The 27,331-nt window shown below is 43.0% G+C and overlaps 1 protein-coding gene across 1 annotated transcript in view; it reads left to right on the top strand.

Moving 5' to 3' along the window:
- LOC120638425 (solute carrier organic anion transporter family member 3A1-like) overlaps positions 1–27,331 on the top strand; it is a 125,417-nt gene that overhangs the window by 59,033 nt on the left and 39,053 nt on the right. Inside the window, exon 2 of the mRNA XM_039912299.1 lies at positions 16,139–16,604. Coding sequence (XP_039768233.1) covers positions 16,139–16,604 — 466 coding nt within the window. The remainder of the gene's footprint in view (positions 1–16,138; positions 16,605–27,331) is intronic.

The following is a 27,331-nucleotide window of genomic DNA, read 5'->3' on the forward strand; positions in this document are numbered from 1 at the left end:
TTTCCTCGAACACAGACTTCAGGAAGATTGAGAGACATAGAGGCAGTTTTGGAAACCACAACAGAGCCTTGCAAGTAGTCAAAACATCAGCCCGGAAAAGAACAATCTTTTCAAGCACATAAGTGGAATTAAGTTTTGGTCCTGCATAAGTCTTTTTTTGTTAAGCCCTTACTATGTGCCAGGCACTCTACTAAGTGCTGGGGTAGATACAAACTAATCAGATAAAACACAGTCCATTTACCTCATGGAGCTCACAGTATAAATCTTGTCCAAGGTCATATGGCAGACAAGTGGGGGAGTCAGGATTAGAATCTGGGTGCTTCTTACTGCTCAAATCTTCAGCTGCACTCATAAACAGGCATGCAAAATCAATCGATCAAGTAATCAGTAGTACTTATTGAGCATTTACTGTGTTCCGAGAACTGTACTAAGTGCCTGAGAGAGTGCTCAAAAGGGGGTGAAATGAATATCAAATGTCCAAAGGTGACAAATCCAAGTGGTGACACAGAAGGGAGAGTGAACCAGGGAAAAGAAAGCTTAATCAAGGAAGTCCTCTTGGAAGAGATGTGACCTTAATAATGCTTTGAAGGTGGGGAGAATGGTGGTTTGGTATATATGGAGTGGGAGGGAATCCCAGGCTATGGGGAGCACGTGTGAAAGACGGCGGTGGCAAGACAGAAAAGATCAGGGCACAATTAGTAAGCTGGTGCTAGAGGATCAGAGTGTGTGGACTAGACCGTAGTAGAAGATCAGCGAGATGAGGTCGGATGGGACAAGCTGATTGAAAAGATTCAGGACTGTTAGCCTACAGACTCAGTTTCACAATTCTCTCATTAGCTTTCCTATATTTTCCTACTTCCTAAAGTATTCTTCCATGTCTCCATGGATATAGCGACAGCAGGATCTGCGATAGAGGGGATCTTGGTTCTGGTCCTAGTTCTGACACTGTCCTACACAGTGATCTTGGGCTGAACACAGTGATCTTGGACTGAACAGTTTCTTCATCTGTAAAAAGGGGATGATATTGCTTGCTTCTCAGGGCAAAATGAGAGAACTAATGAAAAATGAAAGTTGCCATATAAATTCAAAGCAATGGCGTTATATTTTTGAGGTTGCCTTGCCGACATTAATGTCAGCAACGTTTTTTACAAATATCAGCCCAACCTCACCCCCGGATGTCTAAGACTGAAATGATTAGCATGTTCTGTGAGGATGAGCTCAGTTAACCACAACCTTCCACATTCGAGGCCTGTGTACTAAGGGTGCTGTTTACGTCAATTTAACTAAATTTCAGGTCTCTTTGAACTCTGCCTGCCTAGTTTCTGATCTTCATTCTTATTAAACGTATGAGATCAGAGTGGCCATTCCCCTGCTTTTATACCAATCTGCCTTTTGGCCGGTCCCTCCCTCTTGGTTCTGAACTAGTATCAGTTTATTTTATATCAGGCATTATCATCTTAAGCATCTTGCTTCCCTCCACCTCAGTTTCCGCCTCTAATTTCTGGGACTTAGAAATGGTGCTCACGTTCAGAGGGATTGCAGTGCCTGGAACATAGAGGGAGGTTCAGATTTTCTCCAGGAAAAAAGTTCTATGTTCTGAGGATTTCTGTTAAAGATGCCACCCATTGTCATCATCAGGGGTATTCATTGAATGCTTCCTGGGTGCAGAGCACTAAGCGCCTGGGAAAGTACGATACAATAAATTTGATAGACATGTTCCCTGTCCACAATGAGCTTACAGTCTAGAGGGGGAGACGGACATCAATATAAATAAATGATTTTTAATTTATAACAAATATATGCTGAGGGGCAAATATCAATATCATATTGTCATAATAATGTTGCTTCACCTGCACCACACCGGTTATGGCCCTAGTGGATAGAGCACTAATCCCAACTCCGCCCCATGTCCGATGTGTGACCCTGGGCAAGACACTTCACTTCCCAGTGCCGCAGTTAGGTCATCTGTAAAATGAGGATTAAGACTGTGAGCCTCATGTGGGACAGGGACTGTGTCCAAGCTGATTAGCTTGGATCTACCTCAGCAATTACAGCACTGCCTGACACATAGTAAGTGCTTAACAAATACCGTTTTAGGTCCTTTACTTCCAGCTCAGTGGTGGGAAGGTCTGGTATTCACAACATCATCAGCTTCCTTCCCAACCCCTCCCCCCCGCCTTCCTCCTTATTGAGACTGTGATATGTTCAGGCGAGCAAGCAATGATGGGTTTAAAATAGAAAAATAGGATGGGTGAAACAGTCAAGTCAAGCTGAGTTCTTTGGAAAAGAATCACTGATTGAAAAGGGGTCTTTGGATTTGTGAGGGTGTTTGACTTTTCAAATTCAGGATAGATGATTAACTTTCTGAAATGCAACAACCGGGGAATTCCAGTTTGTTACTAATACAGTTTGTTCAAGAAGCAGCATGGCTCAGTGGGAAAAGCCCAGGTTTGGGAGTCAGAGGTCATGGGTTCCAATCCCGGCTGTGCCGCTTGCCAGCTGTGTGACTTTGGGCAAGTCACTTAATTTCTCTGTGCCTCAGTTACCTCATCTGTAAAATGAGGATTAAAACTGTGAGCCCCACGTGGGACAAGCTGATCACCTTGTTTCCCCCCAAGAGCTTAGAACAGTGCTTTGCACTTAGTAAGTACTTAACAAATACCAGCATTTTAATGCTACCTGATCCTTAGAATTTCCCTTTCAAATGTATATACTTCTGAGCTCAACTCACCCTTTTTGAATTAGCGCTCCTTAAAAGCTCAGGTTTATAAGGACATTGAGCCTCAATCTCAAGAGACCGAAACCCAAATTTGAATATCTGGATTGACTTGATTTTTGAAGCTTTGGTCTGACTTTGGGTATATTATACATAGCTTTCAACAACTTCACTATGACGAAAAACAAGTAAATCACTAAGTACTAAACAGAAATCCAGACTGCATTCACCTCATGGACAGAGAGTATATATACCAACTCTGTACTGTACTCTCTAATGTACTCTCCCAGCTGCTTAGTATAGACTCTCATTGATTTATTCACTCATATTTATTGAGCACTTACCATGTGCAGAGCATTGTACTAAGAGCTTGGGAGAGTAAAATATAAGAATAAATGGATATATTCCCTGCGCTCATCAAGCTTAAAGTCTAGAGGACTCTGCACACAGTTAATTCTCAGTAAATGCCATTGATTGACTTAGTACAAATGAGGATCAGTGCCACTTTGAGCAATGACCCCTTTATCAGGCAAAGTCCTTCAAAATGACTCAATAAGCAACCGTCTTATGTTGGCACCTCATTGGGTTGGCTAAGGGGTTTTACCTATGTAGTCGCCAGTTGAGGGACAAGGGGAGAGGTGCTAGAGAAGAGGTGTTGGTCACCTTTCATCCCCTCTGCTAGCGGCCTCTCTGTGTCTCTGGCACATGGTAAGTGCTTAAAAACAGCACACATTATTTAGGAAGGATACAATCCATCTATTCGTATGAGAAATCCTTTAAACAAAGGGGCATTATTGTCCCCATTTTCCAGATGAGGAAACTGAGATTCTCTACTAACATCAAAATACATTTCAATACATGTTGTCGTTTTGGTTTGTCGTGCTTCTGTGCTGGTGAAGAGAAGAGATGAGAATTTAGGATTTCTTAACTTTCAGTGGTCTAAATGGCCCAACCTGCCTATTCCCTGTAATTCTGATTGGAATGCCACAAATTCCATTGTAACTAGAAGCAACTTAAGAGGAAAATAAAATAATGATAATGGTATTTGTTGAGTGCTTACTATGTGCCAGCCACTGTACTAAGCACTGGAGTAGATACAAGATGATCAGGTTGGACACAGTCCTTATCCCACGTACGGCTCACAGTCTTCATCCCCATCTTGCAGATGAGGTAACTGAGGCACAGAGAAGTTAAGTGACTTGCCCAAGGTCATGCAGCAAACAAGTGGCAGAGCTGGGATTAGAACCCACGTGGTTTTGACTCCCAAGACTGTTTTCTATCCACTAGGCCATGCTACTTTTATGGCCGGATGGGAAGAGCTAGCCTCAACAGGCATCCTCTCTGCCTAATAACTGCTTGTAAGTGCAGGTGAGAAGGACAAGATCAAGCCTACATTTTCCTGGAAACAGACTGCTTAGCAAGGTGTTGATTGAAATCAAAGATCAATGGCTTTATTCTTTGCTCATCTGAGTCTTCCATTTTGATCCCCGGAGTTTCCATATACTGATTTATGGAACCAGTATATTGGATATCATTTTGAGTTCCAGGACATGAACTGCAAGAAAGATGAGAAACAGGAGAGTTCAAGCTTCCAGGCACATTTATATTCAAGAGGATGGCTTGTCATGGACTGGCCAATAGGGTTTGTTCTATCTTTAGCCTAAGATGAGTGGGATAGAGGGCCTAATTCAAACAACTGGGATTCATTTCTGTTGTTGTTGTTTTATTATGGTATTTCTTAGCACTTACTATAGGCCCAGCACTGTACTAAGAGCTGGGGTAGATGCAAGCTAATCAGGTTGGACACAGTCCATGACCCACATGGGGCTCACAGTCTTCATCCCCATTTTACAGATGACGTAACTGAGGCACGGAGAAGTAAAGTGACTTGCCTAAAGTCATGTAGCAGACAGGCGGCAGAGCCTTTTGACTCTCAGGCTGCTGTTCTATTCACTAGGTCCAGCTGTTTGCAAGGCAGGGTTTATAAGAAGCTCTCTGGTATACACCTCCAAGTTATCTTGTGACAACCTGAGGTTTGCTATCCATTCTGATTCTACATGCTGTAGATGAGTTTACTAGATATTGGGGTGAGACTGTGTACCTGCAGTCAAGAGAGCAATGGAAGAGATGGAAAACTGAATTGTCCCAATGATCTAGCCTTGATACAAGGTGTGATGAGTCAGAGGAGGACACATCTTTCATTCTCACTCCTCACCCACCTCTATTTTACTTCCATCTCTTCTCATCCCCCACACTTAAACTGAGAACACAAATGACCTATAGCAACTTTACACCTAGTAGCAGGAGCTTTAATTACAGTATCATTTTCTTATCAGCTGATCCATGGTGGTGGTGTGGCAGGGTGGATAAAGTCCTGGGACAGGAGCCAGGAAGCCACAGTGGACTCAGTGTTCATTCTGATTCTACTCTTCAGCCAATAAATTGCAATTATGGTATGCCTACTCTGAGCGGAAGAAAAAGGACCTGGGCTCTAATCCCATTTCCGCTGCTTGACGGTTGTGAGACCTTGAACAAGTCACTTGGGCAAGTGCCACAGTTAACTCCTCTGTAAAATGAGAAGCAGAGAAGCAGCAAGGCTCAGTGGAAAGAGCCTGGGCTTCGGAGTCAGAGGTCATGGGTTCGAATCCCGGCTCTGCCACTTGTCAGCTGTGTGACTGTGGGCAAGTCACTTAACTTCTCTGCACCTCAGTTACCTCATCTGTAAAATGGGGATTAACTGTGAGCCTCACGTGGGACAACCTGATTACCCTGTATCTACTCCAACGCTTAGAACAGTGCTCTGCACATAGTAAGCGCTTAACAAATACCAACATCATTATTATTATTATTATTAAAATGGGGACTAAAACTGTGAGCCCCATGTGGGACATGGACTGTGTACAAACTGATTATCTTGTATCTACCCCAGTGTTCAATTCAGTGTCTGGCACATATAAAGTGCTTAGCAAATTACCATTAAATTAAAAAAAAGAGACTACAGTAATGATAATAAAGTTATTTGTTAAGCACTTACTATGTGCCAAGCACTAGAAAGAGGAGTTCCAGTCCCCATTTTCAGGGACCTAACAATCCAATGAAGGGACAAAAATGTTTTTAAAATAATGGGAGCAGGCAAAAAAAAAATGCTAATATCGTTGATGGCAGCTGAGTGGGAGTAGTTCTGACTTCATACAGTATATGAATAAGACAGTGTAGTTAGGCATCTCCATCTGTTGGGGAGGAATTGTGGGACACTGGGAAAGAGAGAGGGCATAGAAATTCAGACATCACATGGAAATGATGTTAGAATGAACAGAGACTGAGAGAGGAACTCAGTGATGCTGAATGAAGGATGTTGGTTCTTGGGATCTCCCAAGTGAAATGCTCTAGATCAGGGGTTTGGATGAACTTCCATATATGTCATACAGTACAGGATGGGTGATTAATTTGTCTCTCCCTCAGGGCAGGTCAGTGTCTGAAGCCAGCCACTTAGGGCAGGATAAATCTTTATTTATTATGGCATTCGGTGAACGCTTACTTACGAACAGCATGGCATAGTGGATAGAGCACTGGCCTGGGAGTCAGAAAGTCATGGTTTCTAATCCTGGCCCTGACACTTGTCTGCTTTGTGACCTTAGAGTTTACTTCTCTGTGCCTCACTTACATCTTCTGTAAAATGGGGGTTGAGACTGTGAACCCCACATGGGACAATGACTGTGTTCAACCCATTTGATTGTATCCACTCCATCGCTTGCCTGGCACATAGAAAGCACTTAACAAATACCATAATCATTATTGTTATTGTTATTATGTCAAGCACTGTTCTAAGTGTTAGGGCAGATACAAGGTAATCAAATTGGACACAATCCCTGTCCCACATGGGCTGACAGTCTAATTCAGAGAGGGAACATCTAATGAATCCCCATTTCTCAGTTTAAGAAACTGAGGGCCAGAGAAGTGAAGTGACTTGCTCAAGGTCATATGGCAGACAAGAGGCATGGCAGGGCTAGAACCCATGTCCTCTAACTCCCAGGCCTGAGCTTTATCCACTAGGCTATGCTGCTTCCCTAAATAGGAAACAGTATTGGCCAAGGTACAGAAACATGCTATAATGTTTATATAAAATAAATGCGAAGGGTAGTTGATTTATTACCATGGACAGGAAAAGAGGAGGTTAATTGGAGGGTGCTTTGTGAAAGTGGTGGGATTCAGGAAGGATCTGCAAATGGGGAGCAAATGGTAGATTTGGAAGGGGGAGGGGGTTTCAGGCAAGAGGGACTTTTGCCTTTACTGTTTCAGTTTGGGCAAAATAGTTAATAGCTCTGAGTTTGGGACACTCTCAATATCTGAAGCTAATGGCTCTCTGCCAGATACTGAGTGTTTTTAAAGTGTTGCATTTCTCAGATGAAAATTGCAAAATGCAAATTTTCAAAGTTTTCACACGGTCCAATTTAGTGAAAGGATCCCAACATGGCATTTACCATTACTCTCGGAACAGAAAATTCCATAAACTGACAAGATACAGACGTACATAGTTTCTGATCTAGAAACAATCCTGTGTACATAACTAACACCCTGTAATTCATAAGAGCAAATGCTTTTTGTTCCTAAAGCTCACACTGCTCGTTCCATAGGACTGTTGCTTAGATAAGGAAACAAAGTAAAACGAATAGACATTTATAAGGCAGATGAACTCACTAGAACTGAGGTAATGTTTGCAGGCACTGTTGGCAAAGAGCCTTTTGGGCTTTTCTAGCTCTAGTCCTGTCACTTTCTTCTTCCACCTCTCCATTTTCCAGTCTCACCCCAACCTCAGAGAACCTCCAAGAAATCACCCAAGTCTCCAGCAGTTTGATAATTTTCAGAATCTAGAAAGGTGGGTAGTCACCAATTAGTCAATCAGTGGTATTTATCCAGCACTTACCGCGTACAGAGTACTAAGTGATTGGGAGAGAACAGTATAACAGAGTTGGTAGATGTGTTGTTCTACCCACAAGAAATTTACAGTCTAGAGTGGAGACAGACAGCAATATAAATAAATTATGGATATGTGGATAATGTACACAAGTGCTGTGGGGTTGAGGGTGGGGTGAATATCAAGTGCTTAAGGGTACAGGTCAGAGTGCATAGGTGACTGAGAAGGGTAGGGGAGACAGGGAAAAGAGGGCTTAATCAGGGAAGGGCTCTTGGAGGACCAAGACTTTTTTATGGTATTTGGTAAGTGCTTACTATGGGACAGAAGCACTCGGGTAAATACACGTTAATCAGATTGGACTCAGTCCACATCCCACATGGGGCTTAAAGTCTTAATCCCCATTTTACAGATGAGGTAGCTGAGGTGCAGAAAATTTAAGTGACTTGCCCAAGGTCACCCAGCAGACAAGTCGCAGGATAGGGATTAGAATCCAGGTCCTTCGATTCTCAGGCCCATGCTCTATCCACTAGACCATGCTATTTCTCTCGAACTCTTGACCAGCAGCTGTGAGACAAATGGATAACGGAGCCAGTTAGAAGGTAGTTGCTTGCACCAGCACCCCGTTGCATTTAAATCCTTCCTCTCAGACCTGACTCCTATTTTCTATCAGGCATACAGCTGCATTTCCAATCAATCAATGGTATTTATGGAGTGCTAACTGCATGCAGGACACTAAGTTCCTGGCAGAATAGAATAGGATAAGTAGACCTGATCCCTGTCTTCAAGGAGCTTACAAAACAGTAGGAGTGACCACAGTGAAATACATCACAGGTAGGAGAAGCAACCAAGTATAAAGATGGCTACACAAATGTTGTGGGGGTAAGGGGGCTTGGAATCAATCAATCAGTCCATCAGTGTTATTTATTGAGCACTTACTATGTGCTGAGTACTGTACTAAGACCTTGGGAGAATACATGGGAAGACGAGCAAAAGGTCAACAGCAATAAAAGTGAAACACAATGGATACACTACCTAGAGAATATTTAACTTCTTAAAACAGTTACACTCAAGTGGGCAAAAAATGGCTTTTGTACTTTGTTTATGTTAGCAAGAGATTACCAATTGCAAGCAAATAGCCACTGGCTTTGATTAGGTAAGAGTATAGAACTGTGTCCTAAAGTGACTTTGTCTCTGTCACTTTAGATAATAAATTTCCTGCACTACAGAAAATCTGGGCTCCCCTTCTCAGTATTCTCAGCTCTGCCCTCTCACTCTTCCCACATATAAGTACTACTACTGATAGGCTGCCACAGTCACAGGAGGCAGATTCATTAAATACAGCTTTTTACTCTGATTCTAAAATAAGTAATTTCAAAAACTATATCTCCTGAATATGTCTGAATGGGAGCCATATCACTGGGTAATTAAAAATCACCTTTTTAGTGAAGTCAAATCAATATGGCTACCATGTGACTTTTGCTCCAACTATACAATCCATCGATTAGTGGCTTTGATGGAGCACTTGCTGTGTGCAGAACAATGTACTAAAGGCTTGGGAGAGTACAATAATAATAATGCTGGTATTTGTCAAGCACTTACTATGTGCCAAGCACTGTTTTAAGCACTGGGATAGATATAGGGTAACCAGGTTGTCCCACATGAGGCTCATAGTCTTAATCCCCATTTTACAGATGAGGTAACTGAGACACAGAGAAGTGAAGTGACTTGCCCAATGCAACAGAGTTGGAAGACTCATTCCCTAGACATGCTTCCTGCCTACAAGGAATACCGAGAATTGTGGGGCTCCTTCCAACTGTAGAATAGCCTTTCACCTCAGAGAATAATTAAACTCCTTGAATTTTTACAGCCCTTTAATCTTTCCCAAGCACTTTCACATGCACTTGTTCCTCTTGGCTCACCTGTCGAGGCAGGTATTACTATTCCTATTTTCAGAATTGAGACCCAGAGAAGTTAAATCATTTACTCAAGGTCATAGCAGGCCAGTGTAAGAGCTGGGGATCAACCCAGGTCCTCTGACTCCCAGACACCTGGTCTCTAATGCATGTCCCGGTTGGACCCGATCTCTCCCTCTCCGTGCCGCTGTTATGGAGAATGCACAGGTCCTTGCTTCCAATCAACCCATTGTAGTATATTCTGGCTCACCTATCTTTGGGGAATCAATTGCTGTTATTGAGCACTTACTATGTGCAGAGCACTGTACTAAGTGCTTGAGAGAGTACAATATAACAATATAACAGACACAATAGAGTCACAGTTTCTCAGCCCAGGAAATGTTACCTCTTTCATATCTTCCTCTTTTCCAGATCTACATAGGGATAAATCACCCCCTCTAAACTGTAAGCTCCCTGTGGGAAGGGATCATATCTACCAAATCTATCATACTGTACTCTCCCAAGCTCTACTGCACACAGTAAGGTGATCAATAAATACCACAGACTGATTGCCAGCAGAAGCTATTGAGTAGTCAAATGTGATTTCCAACTAGTCCTACTCTGATGGTCTTGATGGGGAACATTTCTACCCAATAACAATGGGATGGTGTTACATTCCAAGTTCCAAGTCACTCTCTAAAGTGGACTAGCCACTGTTATTCCACACTTTCAGTAATAACTCCAGAGTCACTTTGCCATAGGATTAAAAAAAAAATCCAATTTCTTGTCCTCTCATTTTCCAAGATGTTTTTGTTATGCTGAGTTACTGGTGAAATAAAAACAGCTCAATTCTATGCACACAGTCTGTGGAGTTAAGTTTTTCTATTGCCTTTCTCAGAGGCTTTCATTGTCACATAAAACCCAACACATGGATTTTATTGCATCATGTAAACTTAATTGGTCCATCTCCTCAAAATCATCGTTTAAGTAAGTGAGGAGTTCAGCTGTTAATTAATCCAGTAAAGCATTTCTCTAAGATGTAGGTTGAGCTAAATTGTTGGCAAAGGAACATCCTGGGCCATGCCAGTTATTGAGTTAGTTACAGCACATGTGACTCAAGGACGCCTATTTCATTTTTTATTCCCTTAGCAGGAAGAGTCCAGTAGTGTGTTGTGTATACTGCCATATTTGGTGCCATTTCCTGCTTTTCTTTCAAGTGGTTTGTTTCCATTTTTAAGCCCCACTCAAGTAGGCCTATGGGTTTTAGAGTGAGGTTATTGGAAAGAACACCAAAGCTTGGTGTGCTGAATGGCTCCCCTAATGCCCTAAAACCTTCAAACCTGCACCCAGAGCTACTAGATAAGCCCTGATGTGACCTCATTATGAGCCACTCTTCTGAATCCTCGATGGTCCCCCTGGCCTGCTGTTTGTCTCCTCTAGAAAACTTGATGGGTAGGAGTGTGAGGAAGGAGAAAAGCCTTCTGGGTCATGCTCTAATAATTCATCAATTAATAATAATAGTAATAATAATCTTAATAATTATTGTGGTATTTTTCAGCACTTGAAATGTGTCAGGCACCATACTAAGCGCTGGGATAGATACAAACAAATCAGTTTGGACCCAGTCAATGTCCCACATGGGCTCACACTCGTAATCCCCATTTTACTGATGAGATAACTGAGGCTCAGAAAAGTGAAGTGATTTGCTCAAGGTCACACAGCACACAAGCAACTGAGCGGGGATTAGAACCCAGATCCTTCTGACTCACAGGCCCATGCTCTAGTCACTAGAACACCTCAAACAGGATCATTTTCATATGATTTTTTTGGAAGGATGCTGTATTGAGGTTTTCTTTCTCTCCCAATCTGGGGATGCAGCTTGACCTAACAGAAAGGATGGAAAGAAGACAGGACTGGGAGTCAGGATACCTGGGTTTTAGTCCCAGTACCAGCACTTGAGTGGAGTGAGAGGGGAGGTGATCATTTGTGCCTAGACAGTTATTGTTATATTGTGCTCTTCCAAATGCTTAGTACAGTACTTTGCACAGAGTAAATGTCAATAAATACAATTGAATGAAGTAAGAGGGAATAATGATCCTACAAAAACAATCATATTTGTACTCTTCACAAGAAGGAATGAGGCCTAATGGATAGAACACAGGCCTAGGAATCAGAAAGATCTGGATTCTAATCCCTGCTCTGCCACTTGTCTGCTGTGTGACCTTCGAAAGTCACTTAACTTCTCTGTGCCACAGTTATCTCATCTGTAAAATAGGAATTAAGACTATTTGAGACAGGAACTGTTTCCAGTCTGATTATCCTGTACCTGCCCCCAGTGCTTTGCGCAGTGCCTGCAACATAGAATTTAACAAATATCATTTTTTTAAAAAGTGTAGAGTGCCTCAGTTTCCTCATGTGATGAAAGGAAAAGCCTAAGCAATCATCCAAACATGGATGAGTTGGCGAGAGAGCCCCGTTCGGAGGGGAGGGATGACTGAGGCATCAGGGATTTTTCACACCTGAGCGGTTGTTGTGGATTGATGGGCCTTTGATGCCCAAAAATGAAAATAGCACACGCAGCTGGGCAAGGACATGGGCAAGTGCCAGCTCAACACCACCAACGCTGATATGATATTCTAAGGGTCGTGTTGAGGTGCAGAATTGGAGTCCGTGAGGGCTCAAATTGAATCCTTCTTTTGTCTTTCATAACCATACAGTCTCACATGCCTTTAATGTTAGCTCATCTGTTCTTTCATTAGTTTACTGTTATAATTTTATCTCTAATTTTTACTATCATTGGAACCATAATCCTAATATCTCTCAGAAGATATATACACACCTGCATCCTATTTATGATTCGGCACAACAGTCGGAAGACAGAGGGTGTCGGATTTCACACTTAATTTGCCAGCATTGTGTCGAGAAGACTTACAGCAGCGGGAATGAAATGATTCTTTCACCCTCGTGCTTTCACTTCCTCATAACTCCCTGGAAAACCTCCATTTCAGGGTATTCAATCCTGGTTTTGAGGTGGAGGAGAACAAATCAGAAGTGTGTTTGGCCTGACAACGTAAGGGGCCCACACATTTGGCAATCCGTCATGGAAATTGGTGATCAATCAGTGGAATTAGTGATATTCTGCTCACTGTGCTCAGAACCTGGTTACAGCATGGCTTAGTGGAAAGAGCACAGGCTTGGGAATCAGAGAAAGTGGGTTCTAATCCCATCTCTGCCACTTGTCTACTGTGGGACCTTGGGTTTAATTTAACTTCTCTGTGACTGTTACCTCATCTGTAAAATGGAGATTGAAAGTGTGAGCCCCACGTGGCTATCCCGGTGCTTGGCACGTAGTAAGCACTTAACAAATACCTTAATTATTATTAGTAGTACGTGCTTTGGAGAGTACAACATAACAAAGTTAGTAGAGAAGTCCCCTGCCCATAAGGAGCTTTCAGAGTAGAGGGGGAGACAGTCGTTAAAATAAATTATGGATATGTACATAAACGCTGAGGGTCGAGTGAATATCAGTTGGTTAAAGGGTACAGCTCCAAGTGCCAGGTAACACAGAGGGGGGAGGGAGTAGGGGAAATGAGGCCTTAGTAGGGGAAGGCTTCTTGGAGGAGATGTGATTTTAATAAGGCTTTGAAGGTAAAAAGAGTGGTGGTCTGTTGTATATGAAGCGGAAGGGAGTGCCAGGACAGAGAGAGGATGTGAGCAAGAGGTCAGCTGTGACACAGATGGGATCGAGCCCAGCCTGAATTCTCTCTGAGCATTTTGGATGGTAGCATCATATTGTATGCTCCCAAAAAATTTCAAGTAGGACCAGAGGGTAGAAGTGGTGTGGTTCTGGATGTTCAGAGGGTTGGGAAAATCATGGAGTCAAGACAGAGCTTCCCTGACTAAGGCTTCGTCTCCCCTATTCCCTCTGCCTTCTGTGTCACTCACGCATTTTGGTCTGTACCCTTTAAGTACTTGATAGTCACCTCAATATCAGCCCTATAGCACTTTATGAGTACATATAAATATATATATAGGTACATTATGGAGATATACGTTATCTCTGTAATGTATTTTAATGTCTATCTCCTTGCCTACCAACTCTGTTACATTGTCCTCACCCAAACTCTGAGTACAGTGCTCTGTACATAGTAAGTGCTTAAGCGCTCAATAAATACCATTAATTGATTGATTGGAGGGAGAAATCAGAGAGCCCAAGTAACTGCATTGGGGTGCAGAAGTTTGGGGGTGTTTCCAGAGAAAATTGCATTCTTTATCACCCTTCCCCCACCATAGAGGACCAGTTTGCAGGAACGTTACTGCTGGTCTTGTGCATGTCCAAGCTAGTTTCCAATGAGAATAACACCCTGAACATTATGCCTCCCCCCTCTAAAGCCTCAGAAAATTTGAATGTTTCAAACCATCAGATTCATCCAGTAAGTGGGATTAAGGGTGGAATGCATTGGTATTGGCTCAGAAAGAAGGAGAAAAGAGGAGCGAAATAGGCTTGGGTTGCCCTAAGCATGACCTCTGTCTTGTTGAACGTCAGCCTTCGTCTTGCCAAATCAAGCAGCTGCAATGCTCAGTACTCTCAGACCAACAGCAAATTTGGGGTGAAAGACATTCATCGGCAAGGAGTGCTGCCGTCTGTGGCCTCCGACTAAGAGAGTGAATCTACCCAAGTGTGAGGATTTCAAAATGTGTTCGTACCATAACCTCTGTCTCTCCCTTGCTGATGCTAATTGTGCCTGATTCCGGAAGGCCTTTTTTCCATTCAGCTCAGAGTGACTTAGCGATTCTATCTAATTCATCCTCTCCACATGGATGGAGATATTATTAATGTGACCTTTGACCTCTATCCAGCCTGGACTTCCCTCCCCCTTTACATCTGACAGAACACCACTTACCCCATTTTCAAAATCACATCTCCTCTTAGGAGCTTTCCCTGAGTAAACTCTCGTCCCCCTACCCAATCCCATTTTCCCTTCCTTCTGGGTTTCCTATGCACTTGGATCCATACCTCCTTAAGCACACTGATAACCCCCAACCCCCAAAGAACTCATAATAATTGTGATATTTGGTAAGTGCTTACTATGTGCCAAGCATTGTACTAAACAATGGGGTAGAATCAAGACAATCAGGTCCCACATGGGGCTCACAGTCTAAACAAGAGGAAGAACAGGTTTTGAATCCCCAGTTTGCAGATGAGGAAACAGGTCCAGAGAAGTTGAGTGACTTATCCAAGGTCACACATCCAGGAAGTAGCTGAGCTGAGTTTTAAACACAGATCCTCTACTCCCAGACCCAGGCTCTTTCCACTAGGTAACACCGCTTCTCTATGAAAATATCTTTATATTATTATGCTTCCTCCTGCAATTTATTTTACTGTTTCCCCCACTAGATTGTAAGCTCCTAATGGCAAGATTCATTTCTACAAACTCCACTGATCTCTCAAATGCTTGATATAGTGCTCCACACACAGAAAATGCTCAGCAAATATCATTGATTGATAAGGCAGGGAGTAGCAAAATCATTTTAAGATCAGTAGGGGTTGGAGAATAGAATAGTAGAGGGAGAAGCAAAGATCATTTTAAGGTCAGTGGTGGAGAGTGAATAGAAGACACATTCTTTCCTTTCAATGGGGAGAAATTAGTTTGGAAAAAAGGAGGAAATGAAAAAGAGAAAAAATTTGGCATTTGGAACTATGTGTTGTGGGCAGGGAATGGATCTGCTTAATGTTAAGTTGTACTCTCCCAAGTACATAGTGCAGTGCTCTGCACACAGTAAGGACTCAATAAATATGATTAAACGAATGAAAGTGAAAAAACAATAGCTGTCAGTCCTGAAAGGAAGGGATGTGGTGACATAAGAGCAAGAGGAATTCTCATGTTGCTTTGACCTTTGGATCACTCCAGGTTTATCAGTTGTAGATTCATTGATCCATCCTTGCTCTTGGTCTCAGTCAAAAGAACCATTTACCACCCAAGAGAGCTCATCACTACTGCACTACTTTCACATGAGGCTGAACCCAGTAGAGAGGTCCTGAGAGTTGTCCAATTTGGAACTCCTAGTTATTTCCTGACAGCACCAACAGCACTGAATAGTAGAGAGAGCCTGTCATCTAGTAGAGTTTTGCTCCCAACTCTGATGTCATCCTGCTGGGTGATCACTGGATTAACCTCCCTGTGCCTCAGTTTCTTCATGGGCCAAACAAAGATCATAATGGCTGCACCTCTTACCTCATAAGGACATGGCGAGGATAAAGCGAGATCTGAGCATGCTTTCAAAAAATGAAAGGGATTTAAGGCAGCATTATGTCCTGAACTTGCTAGGGACCAGAACCTGCAGGAACATGTTGGAGCAATCACAGATTTCAGAAGAAAAGCGTTCCTCAGGATAACTTCACCTTAGAAGTTTTATTTGCTTGCAGCACTCTTTTTCTTGTCTACAGCAGCTATTTCATCCTTTGAAGCAGATTTTCCCAACATTCAGATTATTTCCAGTGTGGAGAAAATAAGGAAAAGAGGGAGAGTCGGGTCAGTAAGGGTGAAGTCAAAAAGCAGGCAACGGCAGATGTCCTTTTACAGAAATAAATTTGATTTTTTTCTCTTCCTGCAGGTCAGTGTTTTAACCACCCTGGAGCGCAGATTCAACTTGCAGAGCGCGGATGTGGGTGTGATAGCCAGCAGCTTTGAGATCGGGAACTTGGCCCTCATCCTCTTTGTGAGCTACTTTGGGGCCAGGGGCCACCGGCCGCGTTTAATTGGCTGTGGGGGGATCGTCATGGCCCTGGGCGCCCTCCTCTCTGCCCTCCCAGAGTTCCTCACCCACCAGTACAAGTACGAGTCTGGGGAGATCCGTTGGGGAGCTGAAGGCAGGGATGTGTGTGCTGCGAATGGGTCCACCAGCGATGAGGGACCAGATCCGGATCTAATCTGCAGGAACAGGACTGCAACCAACATGATGTATTTGCTCCTCATTGGAGCACAGGTCCTACTGGGGATTGGTGCTACCCCTGTACAACCTCTGGGAGTCTCCTACATCGATGACCACGTGAGAAGGAAAGATTCTTCTCTCTACATAGGTAAGTTGCTTCGACCAGCTGGGTGGCGCCGTCTGTGGGGTGATGGTTCAGTTTCAGTGAACTTGATGTATTACAGACCTAATGTAAATTGAAGAGGAAAAAAAGGATCTGCCCTTTTCACTTAGGGTCTTATTTTTGTGGGAGATCTCCCAGGGAGCCTTTGATCGTGACTACCAGGATGCAGTTTCAGAGTTTATTTGTCCTCTCCATCATGGCCATGATGATATCTTCCCCCATTGACTAATGTCTTCTCACTCCAAGCCAGATTGACAGATGTAAGAATCATTTCCTTCTCCTATCATTAGTTCACCAGAGGCTTCATAACCCCATCTTCAGTTTCTGATTTAGTAACTGGTGGGAAGCTTTGCAAAGACTGTAAGCTCACTGTGGGCAGAAAATATGTCAGTTTATTTTTGTATTGTACTCTTCCAAGTGCTTAGAACAGTGTTTTGCACACAGTAAGTGCTCAATAAATATGACTGAATGAAAGAGATGATGTGATTCAGAACAAAAACAAATCATACACCCTCTTCTCTTGGAATAATTTCACATTTATTCGCTCATTCAATTTACTGAGCACCTACAGATGTATATCATTGTGTTATGGAATTCTTGGGAGAGAACAGTTCAGTAGACGTAAAGTAAAAATAAGTAGTCCTGCTCTTGGGGAGCTGACAAACTTAGGTTATATGTTGAGTTCTATGCCTGGAGCATCCAGGTCTTTTGTTAAGCAGGGAGATAAATGCATTTTCTCAGACTGGATGTTGGAATGTCTGGAGAGAGAGGATGAAATGCCCCTTTACCCTCCTTCATAAATTTCACATGTGTGTCTCAGAAGGCACTCAAACAACATCCTCATGCTTAAAACAGAATAAGATTCTCTTATTAAAACATAATAAGTTTCTGTTGGTAAGTAGTGTCCTCTGTACTCTGATTTCTGAAAGTCTTTTTTTTTCCTTAATGTTAGTTGCTAAGCTCTTACTAAGTACCAAACAACTGTACTAAACACTGGGTTAGCTACATGTTAATCAGATTGGACACAGTCTATGTCCCACACGGGGTTCAGAGTCTTTATCCCCACTCTGCAGATGAGGTATCTGAGACATGGAGAAGTTAAGTGACTTGCCCAAGGTCTCACAGAAAACAAGTAGTAGAGCTGGAATTAGAACCCAAGTCCTTTGTCTCCCAGGCCCTTTGCTCTTTCCACTGACCATACTGCTGATGCCATGCTGTTTTTTAAGTCCTCATTAGTCTTAAGAATAATGTCAGGTCAATCTAGAAAATGTCCTTCTTCACCACAGAAAATTGTATGAAGCCTAATTAAATCTGAGTTGGATAAATCTGGGACTGCTTTATGGGGCCAAAACACTAAGCCAGATTTGATCACTTCAGACATCCCAGAGTGCTCACTACATCTCCAAACAAGCCACCTTCAGCATTTATGTATATTCAATTTCATATTCAGCTGTCTCATCCTGACATATCCTTGTTACTCTCTGTTACATCTGTGTTCTTCCTGCTCTCACTTTTTAGATATAATTTGTATCTGTCTTCACCATTAGATTATGAGAACCGAGAGTAAAAGTTCATGTCTTTTACTTTTGTTGAACTCATCTTCCAAATGCTTAGTACTTCCTAAAATGCATCTCTAGAGATTTCCTTAGAGCAGCCCCCTGATACAGGAGGAGGTATGAAATGAGAAGCAGTGTGGCCTAGTAGAAAGAATCCAGGCTGGGTGTTAGAGGACCTGAGTTTTAACCCTGGTTCCGCTATTGCCTGCCTTGTAACCTTAGGCAATAACTGAACTTCTCTGTGGCTGTTTCCTCATCTGTAAAATGGGAACCTGGCTCTGCTATTAATGATGATGGTATTTGTTAAGCACTTACTTGCCTGTTTCATGATCTTGGCCAAGTCACCTAACTTGTCTGTGAATGTTTCCTCATCTGTAAAATGAGAATTTCTTCCTTCTTAGTCTGCGAGCCCAAGGTGGTACAGGGACTGTGTCCAACCTGATTATCTTGAATCTACTTCAGTGCCTAGAGCAATGCTTGGCATGTGATAAGCGCTTAAGAAATATCACAATTATTAGTAATAGGTGCTCTGTAAAGCAATTGAATGATTGAGTCATCAGGGTATTCCCTTGCAACATAGAGGAATCCCTCAGAGACAAGGACACTCAGTGTCCATCGGAAGGAGCCTTGACTGGACTGGCCCAAAGGAGAAAAACATTTGTTAGAATATCTCAACAGGTAGAGGGGCTGGCAATGAGAGGGTCTTATCAGACAGGACCTCATCGGACACATCTCCACACGTTCACTTATCTAAGTGGGCCAAGAGCAGCATGGTATAGTGGATAGAGCACGGGCCTGGGAGTCAGAAGGTCATGGTTTCTAATTCCAGCTCTGCCACTTGTCTGCAGTGTGACCTTGGGCAAATCATTTCACTTCTCTGTGCCTGTTACCTCATCTGTTAAATGGGGATTGAGACTGTGAGCCCCAAGTGGGATACTGTCCAACCCAATTTGCTTGGATCCACCCCAGCACTTAGTACAGTGCCTGGCCCATTGTAAGTGCTTAACAAATACCATCATCATCATTAGTATTATTATGGTTTTCTGATTCTATCTTCACTTGATTGGGTGTGAAAAAGATAGTGCTAATGCCATGTCACTCCATTTCTACAGATTTACCTGATGAGGGTTTGTAATGAGGATTTGGCTTGTTGGAAGATTTGGCTTATTGGAACCTCCCTCACCTCACACTGTGAGTTAAGGTTCTTCACAAACTCCCTGTCTGTTCCTGTCTATTGCCCCTGGGGAACTACTCCAGGCCTGGACAACCCTCAAGTCCCATCTACCCAAGGAGGTCTTGTCAGTTTGAACACTTAGGCTTTACTAATTGTGGTCCAGAAATGTCCTAGACTTCCCCTACCATTTCCCAAGGTTCTCAGGGCCAGGAGGATGAGAGTCCATAGGAATCTTAATCCAGTCCTTTCCTGATCCACACCCACAAGATTCCCAAAATTTGAGGGAGGTGAAATAGTGTTTGGTCATCTCTTCCCAGGTTCAGCTGGGCATCGATTGTTTCAGAAGGTCTTGTTCAATTCCAAAACTTAGCCCACATGGCAAGTGTGTGATCTCTGTCCTGGCTCTCCCCCATGCCATTTCCACCTCTCGGGATGTGTCCCGTGTCATTGCCCGGGTGTTTCACAGCAGAGAATGCACCTCCTCTCCAGGCTGGCCTCAGTAGGCAGTGATGTTATTCCACTTCCAGCGTCAGAATCATAGCCATGTAAGAAGATCTGAACATATGCAGCTTGTACATGGCTCCAGCAGTTATTTCTTGGGCAATAAAAATCACCGTATTTCAACATTTCTCTCCATCCACTGGAGCTGTTATTTGTTGACCAACTGAGTTGCAGGCGAGTCAGCAAGCTTGTGGGAAAGCTTGCCCTTTTCCAACATGCATCAATGCAGGTGTATCCAGAGCCCACCTTCCTATCCATTCTGTGGGCCCCCAGAGACAAATGGCAAGAAAAGAGCATGAGCAAGAAATTCTGAAGCATAGTTTCCTAAGATTGAAACTGGGCTTGGCTTAACAGAGCTATGCTGGGTGGGACATGTGAGGAGACTGGATGATAGCAGGATACCCAAACAGCTGCTGCATGGAGAACTGAAACTGGGAAGCCAAAAGCAAAGCGGACAGATGGAGCATTTTAAGGACACGGTAAAACAAATGTCAGACAGTGCCGCATCCTAGCTGAACACTGGGAGTCAGTTGCTAAGGATAGCACACTGCCATCAGGTCAGAAATGACTCTGTTTGAGTCAAAGCTTTATAGGAGAGTCATGGAGGCATCAGAGGCAACAGCACCAGATTCTGAAAAGATTAAACACAACAGCTCAATAAGGGAAACCTTTATGGGTGCTCATTGTGGCTGGGATCCTATATTCTCTTTTGGCCTTTTTACCTGCAAGCACATTTGTAGGTGAACTTCATTTTCAGTGGCGGCATCTGTGATTAGAAAGGACCATTGTATACAAGCTATTGATGCTGCTATGACTATTGGTGAGCAGAACTGGATTTGGAGAATCCCAGTGTGCCATGTGGGGTAAGGGGGAAGAGGTCACTGGGTCACTGCCAAGTAACGGGGAGAGCCAGAGGTACCAAGAAACATTAAGGGTGTGAACTCTGCTTCCAGGACTGAGATGCAGCCTGCAAAAAGGTGGAATGGTTGCTGATCGATGGTACTTTTCAAAGGTAGGAAAGGATCTGCCCAATTTGGAATAGGTCCTGCCCCAAGGCAGGTTGGATGCACTGGGAATTGACTTCCTTTCCATTCTGACATTGGAAGGAACCACTGCTCAGAACTCCCCTAATGTTCAGAGACCTCATCCATTCCCTGAGACGTTTAGCTGAGGGGGCCAGCTGAGTGACCATTGTGTTTGCTGTTTCCTTCCTGAAACAGAGCATGACAGAGAATCAGCAGAGATCACTACCGTGGGACAGAAACCAAGTAACAATGAAGTGAAATGCCTAGGCAAGTTTTCACTCAGCGAGCTAAGCAGCATCTGGATTGGGTACAGTCTCTCCGGCGAAAGGATGTTGGGTTTTGGAATGGGGCCAGAATGGAGTTGGTTTGGTCCAGTGGAAGCAGTGTTGGGCTCAGATTCAGAAGTCTTTAGGCTTTAATTGCTTCTCCACCCCTGCCATGATTTGACCTTACACTGACAGGCCCAGTGCTCCTCTTAGCTTTTCCTTGCCTGTGTTTCTCTTCATATAATGAAAGAGGATAATTCTCAGAGCTACCTTTAAAAATCCAATGGGGTCCAATTCCTGAATCACTGTGTAATCCAGTTTAGTCCCTTATTGGTACCTCACCCTTGCCTCGCTCTGAGGAAGAACTTTGGCCACTGTGCATGACATTTTTATTTTTTTATAAAGATGCATAAGAGGACATGCTTTTGCAGCCACAGGCGTCTGGGTTTTAACTTTACAACAGCAGTTTCCAAAGTTTGCAGCCTGAAATCAGATGACACTAAAAAGCAATGGTGTCAACCTGCAGGCAGTTTGCGAAAGATGAGCTTGGGGATGAGGCAGAGAGAGAGTAAATGAGAGACACAGAGAGAGGAAAGTGGATTTGGATCACTTGTTCTCAGGAGGTGGGATTGGGAATGGGGAAGATAATTTCTCCAGGAGGGGACTCGGAAATGGCAGTGATGTTCTATGGTGCCACCATAGGAAGCCACATATTCAAGACAATAATATGTCGGGTTTCTTTGTTTAGTGCTATTGTCGGAACCTAGCAGAACCCTCCATGTTCCAGCTAATGATGCGAAGAAAATTATTCTCTGCTTTCATCTGCCAAGGTTTTGTTCAACACAAAGGTCAGAACAACATTGGGCATCAACCAGAGAGAAGCCATTTCTGATCAGGGTACATAACTTTAAACAGAGCATCTGTTCTGTTTCCAAGGACTTATTTTTCCTTCTCCTTGACCTGGCTTTGGGTAATAATTCTTTCAGTTTTCCAAATAGTGTTGACTGAGGCATAGATCAAATACTGTGTGACTGTAGTTCATCTTACAAAATAATTAAAAAGCAGTTCCCCCTGGGACCCCATGCTGCTCATTATAGTCTTGCAGCTTCATCAATATTGAAGTTTCCCTCATTAATTTATTTTTCTGAAATAAATAATGCTGTAAACCTGGTCGTTTAGCTGCCAGAGTCCATTTTCCCCAATAATACTTCCTTTCAGAAATAAGATTTGACATTTTCAGAATTGGCTTTCCCTCAAGCAGTGGGAAGTATAACTTCACGTGTTGCCTGACAGGGAGCCGGAAATAACCAGTCAAACGCCATTCAGCTATTGCTTCCTTCTCTGTAGGAGGGTGGGAGGGGATGAAGATTGGGGTGCCATCTGAACACTTGAGATTCCAATTAGAATCATGCCTGTGGGCAGCAAACCTCAGGGGTCTGGACGGTTTGTGACATTCTGGATCCCCGCAGGAAGGAGGAAAATGGCAGATTTTTTATTCCTTACCTCACATGAGGGTCATAGATCAGTCATTCAATCATTTATTTAGGGTTCCCTTTGTGAGAGCACTGTACTAAGTGCTTAGGCGAAATCTTCAACACCCTGAGCCTCCCCAAGAAGAAATGTGTTTCTACTGGGGCCAGGGGCCAGAAGGAGGAAACTTGTAGGAGGATGTCTCTGTGGCTCTGGCTTGGAACTGAATCAATCAATCAATGGTATTTATTGAGCACTTACTGTGTGCAGAGAACTGTACTAAGCACTTGGGGGAGTTCAACAGAGTTGGTAGACACTGTCCCTACCCACAAAGAGTTCATAGTCTAGAGGAGGAAAATCAGTTTCATTCAAGGGGGAGTGGGAGATGAAACATTGCTCTCTGAAGTTGTGTCAGTGCCAAGAAAATAGAAGCGAAAGGGAGCAGCAGTGGGGTTTGGTCTCCCCTAGATAAGATTGAAGTGCTTGTGAGTGCAATAATGGGCTAAGAATTGCTCCTGACTGAGAGTCACTTGGGATTTACTGAGCCGTAGTACTCCAGCCAAGACTTCTATCATCTGACAATATTGAAAATGGGAACTGAGGGCCGATCCTTTTCAGACCTACTTGTTGCCATTTGGTTTCCCATTGAGGAAGTGGAAGTGGGAGGGGCTATTTAAAACAAATGTATAATTAGAGAGATGTCTGGAGACTAATAATCAGAGCTCAGAAGAGTGGGCTGATGAATGCAGATCAGACTATTTTGGCAGTGGTTCTTTCACAGGTAGAGTCATCCTGTTCTCTCAAAAGGGAGAGGGAAATTCTCATTGAAAGAGAGTTAGGTGTGGTTTGGGGTAGAAGAGTTGGAAAGAATAACCTCTTTTGAGTAGATGATGGAAATAGTATTCTCTTCATTTGTTCTGTGGCACCTTTTCTTCCTCTGATTCCCGCTTCATTCCTCCTTCTTACCAAAGCTTTGATTTTCCTTTACCCAGTAAAGCTGCTGAGGCTTTTTTTTTTTTTAATTGGGTTTGTTAAGTAATAATGTTGGTATTTGTTAAGCGCTGACTATGTGCCGAGCACTGTTCTAAGCGCTGGGGGAGAGACAGGGTGATCAGGTCGTCCCAAGTGAGGCTCACAGTTAATCCCCATTTTACAGATGAGGTAACTGAGGCACAGAGAAGTTAAGTGACTTGCCCACAGTGTCAAGCAAGCACTGTTCTAACCACTGGGATAGATGTGTGTTTATCAGGCTGAATACCGTCTCTGTCTCACATGGGGCTCACAGTCTAAGTAGGAGAAAGAACAGTTATTCAATCCCCATTTTGCAGTTGAGGAAACTGAGGCACAGAGAAGTTAAGTGACTATCCCAAGGTCACACAGCAGGCAAGTGGTGGAGCCAGGATCGCTTAGTAAAGTGCTCTGCACACAGTAAGCACTCAATAAACAAGAATGACTAACTGACTAATTGACTGACTCCCAGGCCTTTTTTTCTTAATATATATATTCAATTTTTTCTCCCCTTTTCTTAAAGGAAAAAGTTATTGAATCAGATATTCTTGTTCCAAAAATAAATATCCCATGAGAGTAGATGTTTTGCCTGCCATTTTGTCCCTCTAGGGAAGCTCTATTTTTTCACTGCTGATTAAGATAGAGGAAGAGGTAACAGAGGAAGAGGTAGAGTGATGTTGGCCCTTAACAGCATGACAGACATCACAATTGTACTTTTTGTGGTTAACAGAAGTCTTTCCCCTCCTGAGGTCCAAAGAAATGTATTTCTTTAGAGACGAATGGCAAATGGAGAAACAGTTTGGGGTAAATCCATCTCCACAAAACTATCCCCATCTCATGGAAGCAAACGTATCTTTGTTAGGCTCGTGGAAGCAAACATATCTTCGTTATGAAGGAATTTAGCCCCTTTGGTTAGTGCATTCTTGGCATTATGTTGGTAAGATTGCATGGCGTTGCTCTTTAAGAATATCAAGATATTACTTTCTCTCTTTCCTGGCTCACAGGGCTCTGGTAAATTTCAGGCTTTAAAAAAGAATTAACTGGAAGCTTCTGGAGTCATTTTTATTTCCATATTTCATTTGAGTTGGGTTAGTGGCCCACAATCCTGAGAGGCCAACAGTGGTATCCTAAAAAATCATATTTAAAAATAAAACAACCAAATTGCTTTTCTAGGCACCAATAACAAGCATTTACTAGCAATAAATTTATGTAGGTCAGAGAGCTAAATGTACAAATTTCCAGTTAAATGGCTTTTTTTTTTAATGCAAAAAGTAAAACTGGCCTGGGCTCCAATATTGTTCAGCTATTGCTATAGCTGTGGTCCTCTATACACCGTAAGCGCTTACTACTACTACTTTATCTCTGGGCAAATAGTGTTGTCAGGATTGAGTGAACAAAGTGGAAGATTAGATACCCATCTTGATTCTTCATCAATTCATATTTGCCATGATAAATGTCTAATTGGGGTACAGTGATAAAATATGGGAAAGTTATGATTGTGCATTTGAAGAAGGAGTATTTTAGTGGCTTAATACCTTCTAGGGCAAAGGAACATGAGGTTCCAAATTCTTGTCCGAGATTCTACACTATCACCTGTAGGTATCCCAGTGTTCAAGAGAGTGAATATCATAGCTGAGATTTCACAGGGAGAAAAGGAAGAACTGTCTATTTTTATGGTATTTATGAAGTTCTTATTATGTTCCAGATATTATTCTAAGCACTGGGGTAGATACAAGACAATGGAGTTGGACACAGTCCCTGTCCCTCAGAGCTCACAGTCTTAATCTCCATTTTACCGCTGAAGTAACTGAGGCACAGAGAAGTTAAGTGACTTGTCCAAGGTCACACAGCAGACAAATGGCAGAGTCAGGGTAAAAACCCAAGTTCTCTGAATCCCAGGCCCATGTTCTTTCCACCAGTCCACACTGCTTCTCATTGAAGTCAGTTGAACTGTTTCCTAACTCAGCAGCCAACATACTGTAGCAATTTGGGGGGAGTTACTGACTCAGTTTTTCTGAGAATGTTCCTGCTGCCATTGGAGCAGTGTTGCCTAGTGGAAAGAGCACAGGTCTGGGAGTCATATATCCTTGGTTTTAATCCCAGCTCTGCCACTTGCTTGCTGTCTCCCCTTAGGCAAATCACTCCACTTTTGAAGGTGGGGAGAGTGGCAATCTATCATATATTAAGGGAGAGGGAGTTCCAGGGCAGAGGCAGGACGAGAGAAAGGGATGGGCAGCGAGAAAGATGAAATTGAGGTACAGTGAGAAGTCTGGCTTTAGAAGAGTCAAGTGTGAGAATTGGGTTGTTGTAGGAAATCATCAAGGAAATCATCAAGGAGGAGAAGAGCTGACTGAGTGCTTTAAAGTTGATGGGAAAGAACTTCTGTTTATGCAGAGATGAGTGAGCTACCAGATTTTGAGGAATAGGGAGACATGGACTGAGCAGTTTTTTTAGAAAAATGCTCCAGGCAGCAGAAAGAAGAATGCACTTGAGAGGGGAGAGACAGAAGGCAACAAGAAGTTTGATGCAGTAGTCAAGACAGGATATGATAAGTGCTTGGATCAGCACTGTAGCGGTTTGGATAGAGAGGAAGGGGCGGATTGTAGAGATGATGTGAAGACAATGCTTAGATACCATTGGTTAGGAGAGGAAGTGTACGATTTACTGCCAGCACAATATGTGTTTAGTTGCTTTTGTGGTAGTGCTGGTGGCTTGTGCTGAAACATCCACACGCTCCCTCACTGCCCCTGGGTCGAATGGCCCACCTTGCAAAGTGACAGTAATCCCTGCCTGTGCCTGCTCTGCCACTTGTCAGCTGTGTGACTGTGGGCAAGTCACTTAATTTCTCTGTGCCTCAGTTACCTCATCTGTAAAATGGGGATTAACTGTGAGCCTCATGTGGCACCTGTATCTACCCCAGCGCTTAGAACAGTGCTCTGCACATAGTAAGCGCTTAACAAATACCAACATTATTATACCATTTTCTAACTTAAATGTTTATTTGAGACACACAGAATGCTAAAAAAAATCTTGAACTCTCAAAGTCAAACTTTTCCCTGGTTCCTTCCTGATAGTGGCTACAAACAAAGGGTAAGCTGGTAAGGAACTAACTAATCTATTTGTGTTTTAGTGGTACAAATTTCCCACGGCATTTGAGTTATGAAACTATTTTGGGGACAGTGAAGTTTCAAGAAGCCCGAAACATTGCCAGCTGATAAGTTCTTATTTGGGAGACTTGGGCTGCTTTCTTAAAAAGTGAATATGCCAGCCAAAAAATGATAATTCATGGCAAAACAGAAGGGGTTTTTGCGAATTGAAAAGGCTTTCTGTAACAAAACTTTGGCCAAAATGGAATATAGTATCACAGATTAACAGCCTCATTAGCAAAAGAGTTACTAACAGAATCTGCAGAAAGTCTCACACCTATGCTACCTTTTGAATTGAGGTCCAACTCTCTCTTTTTTTTAATCCCTGCGTACTTCAGACTCTGCATCCAAGGCCCATGACAGCTGGTAGAAAAGCATAAAAGAAAGTCAGCAGATCCTGTATAATTCCTACCCGTGCTAACTTTATTCCCCATTTTTCCCTCCTAATAAAGGGAGGTTTGGTAACTTTGCTTTGTCCAATTAAAAGCAGAAAATGCTAAATTGGGATAAGTTAGGCGATTCTATCACCTCTTATTTGGGAAAGAATACTGGTCATGTTGGGCACT

The sequence above is a fragment of the Ornithorhynchus anatinus genome, chromosome 5 (assembly GCF_004115215.2).
Source record: "Ornithorhynchus anatinus isolate Pmale09 chromosome 5, mOrnAna1.pri.v4, whole genome shotgun sequence".
Classification (NCBI taxonomy): Eukaryota; Metazoa; Chordata; class Mammalia; order Monotremata; family Ornithorhynchidae; genus Ornithorhynchus; species Ornithorhynchus anatinus.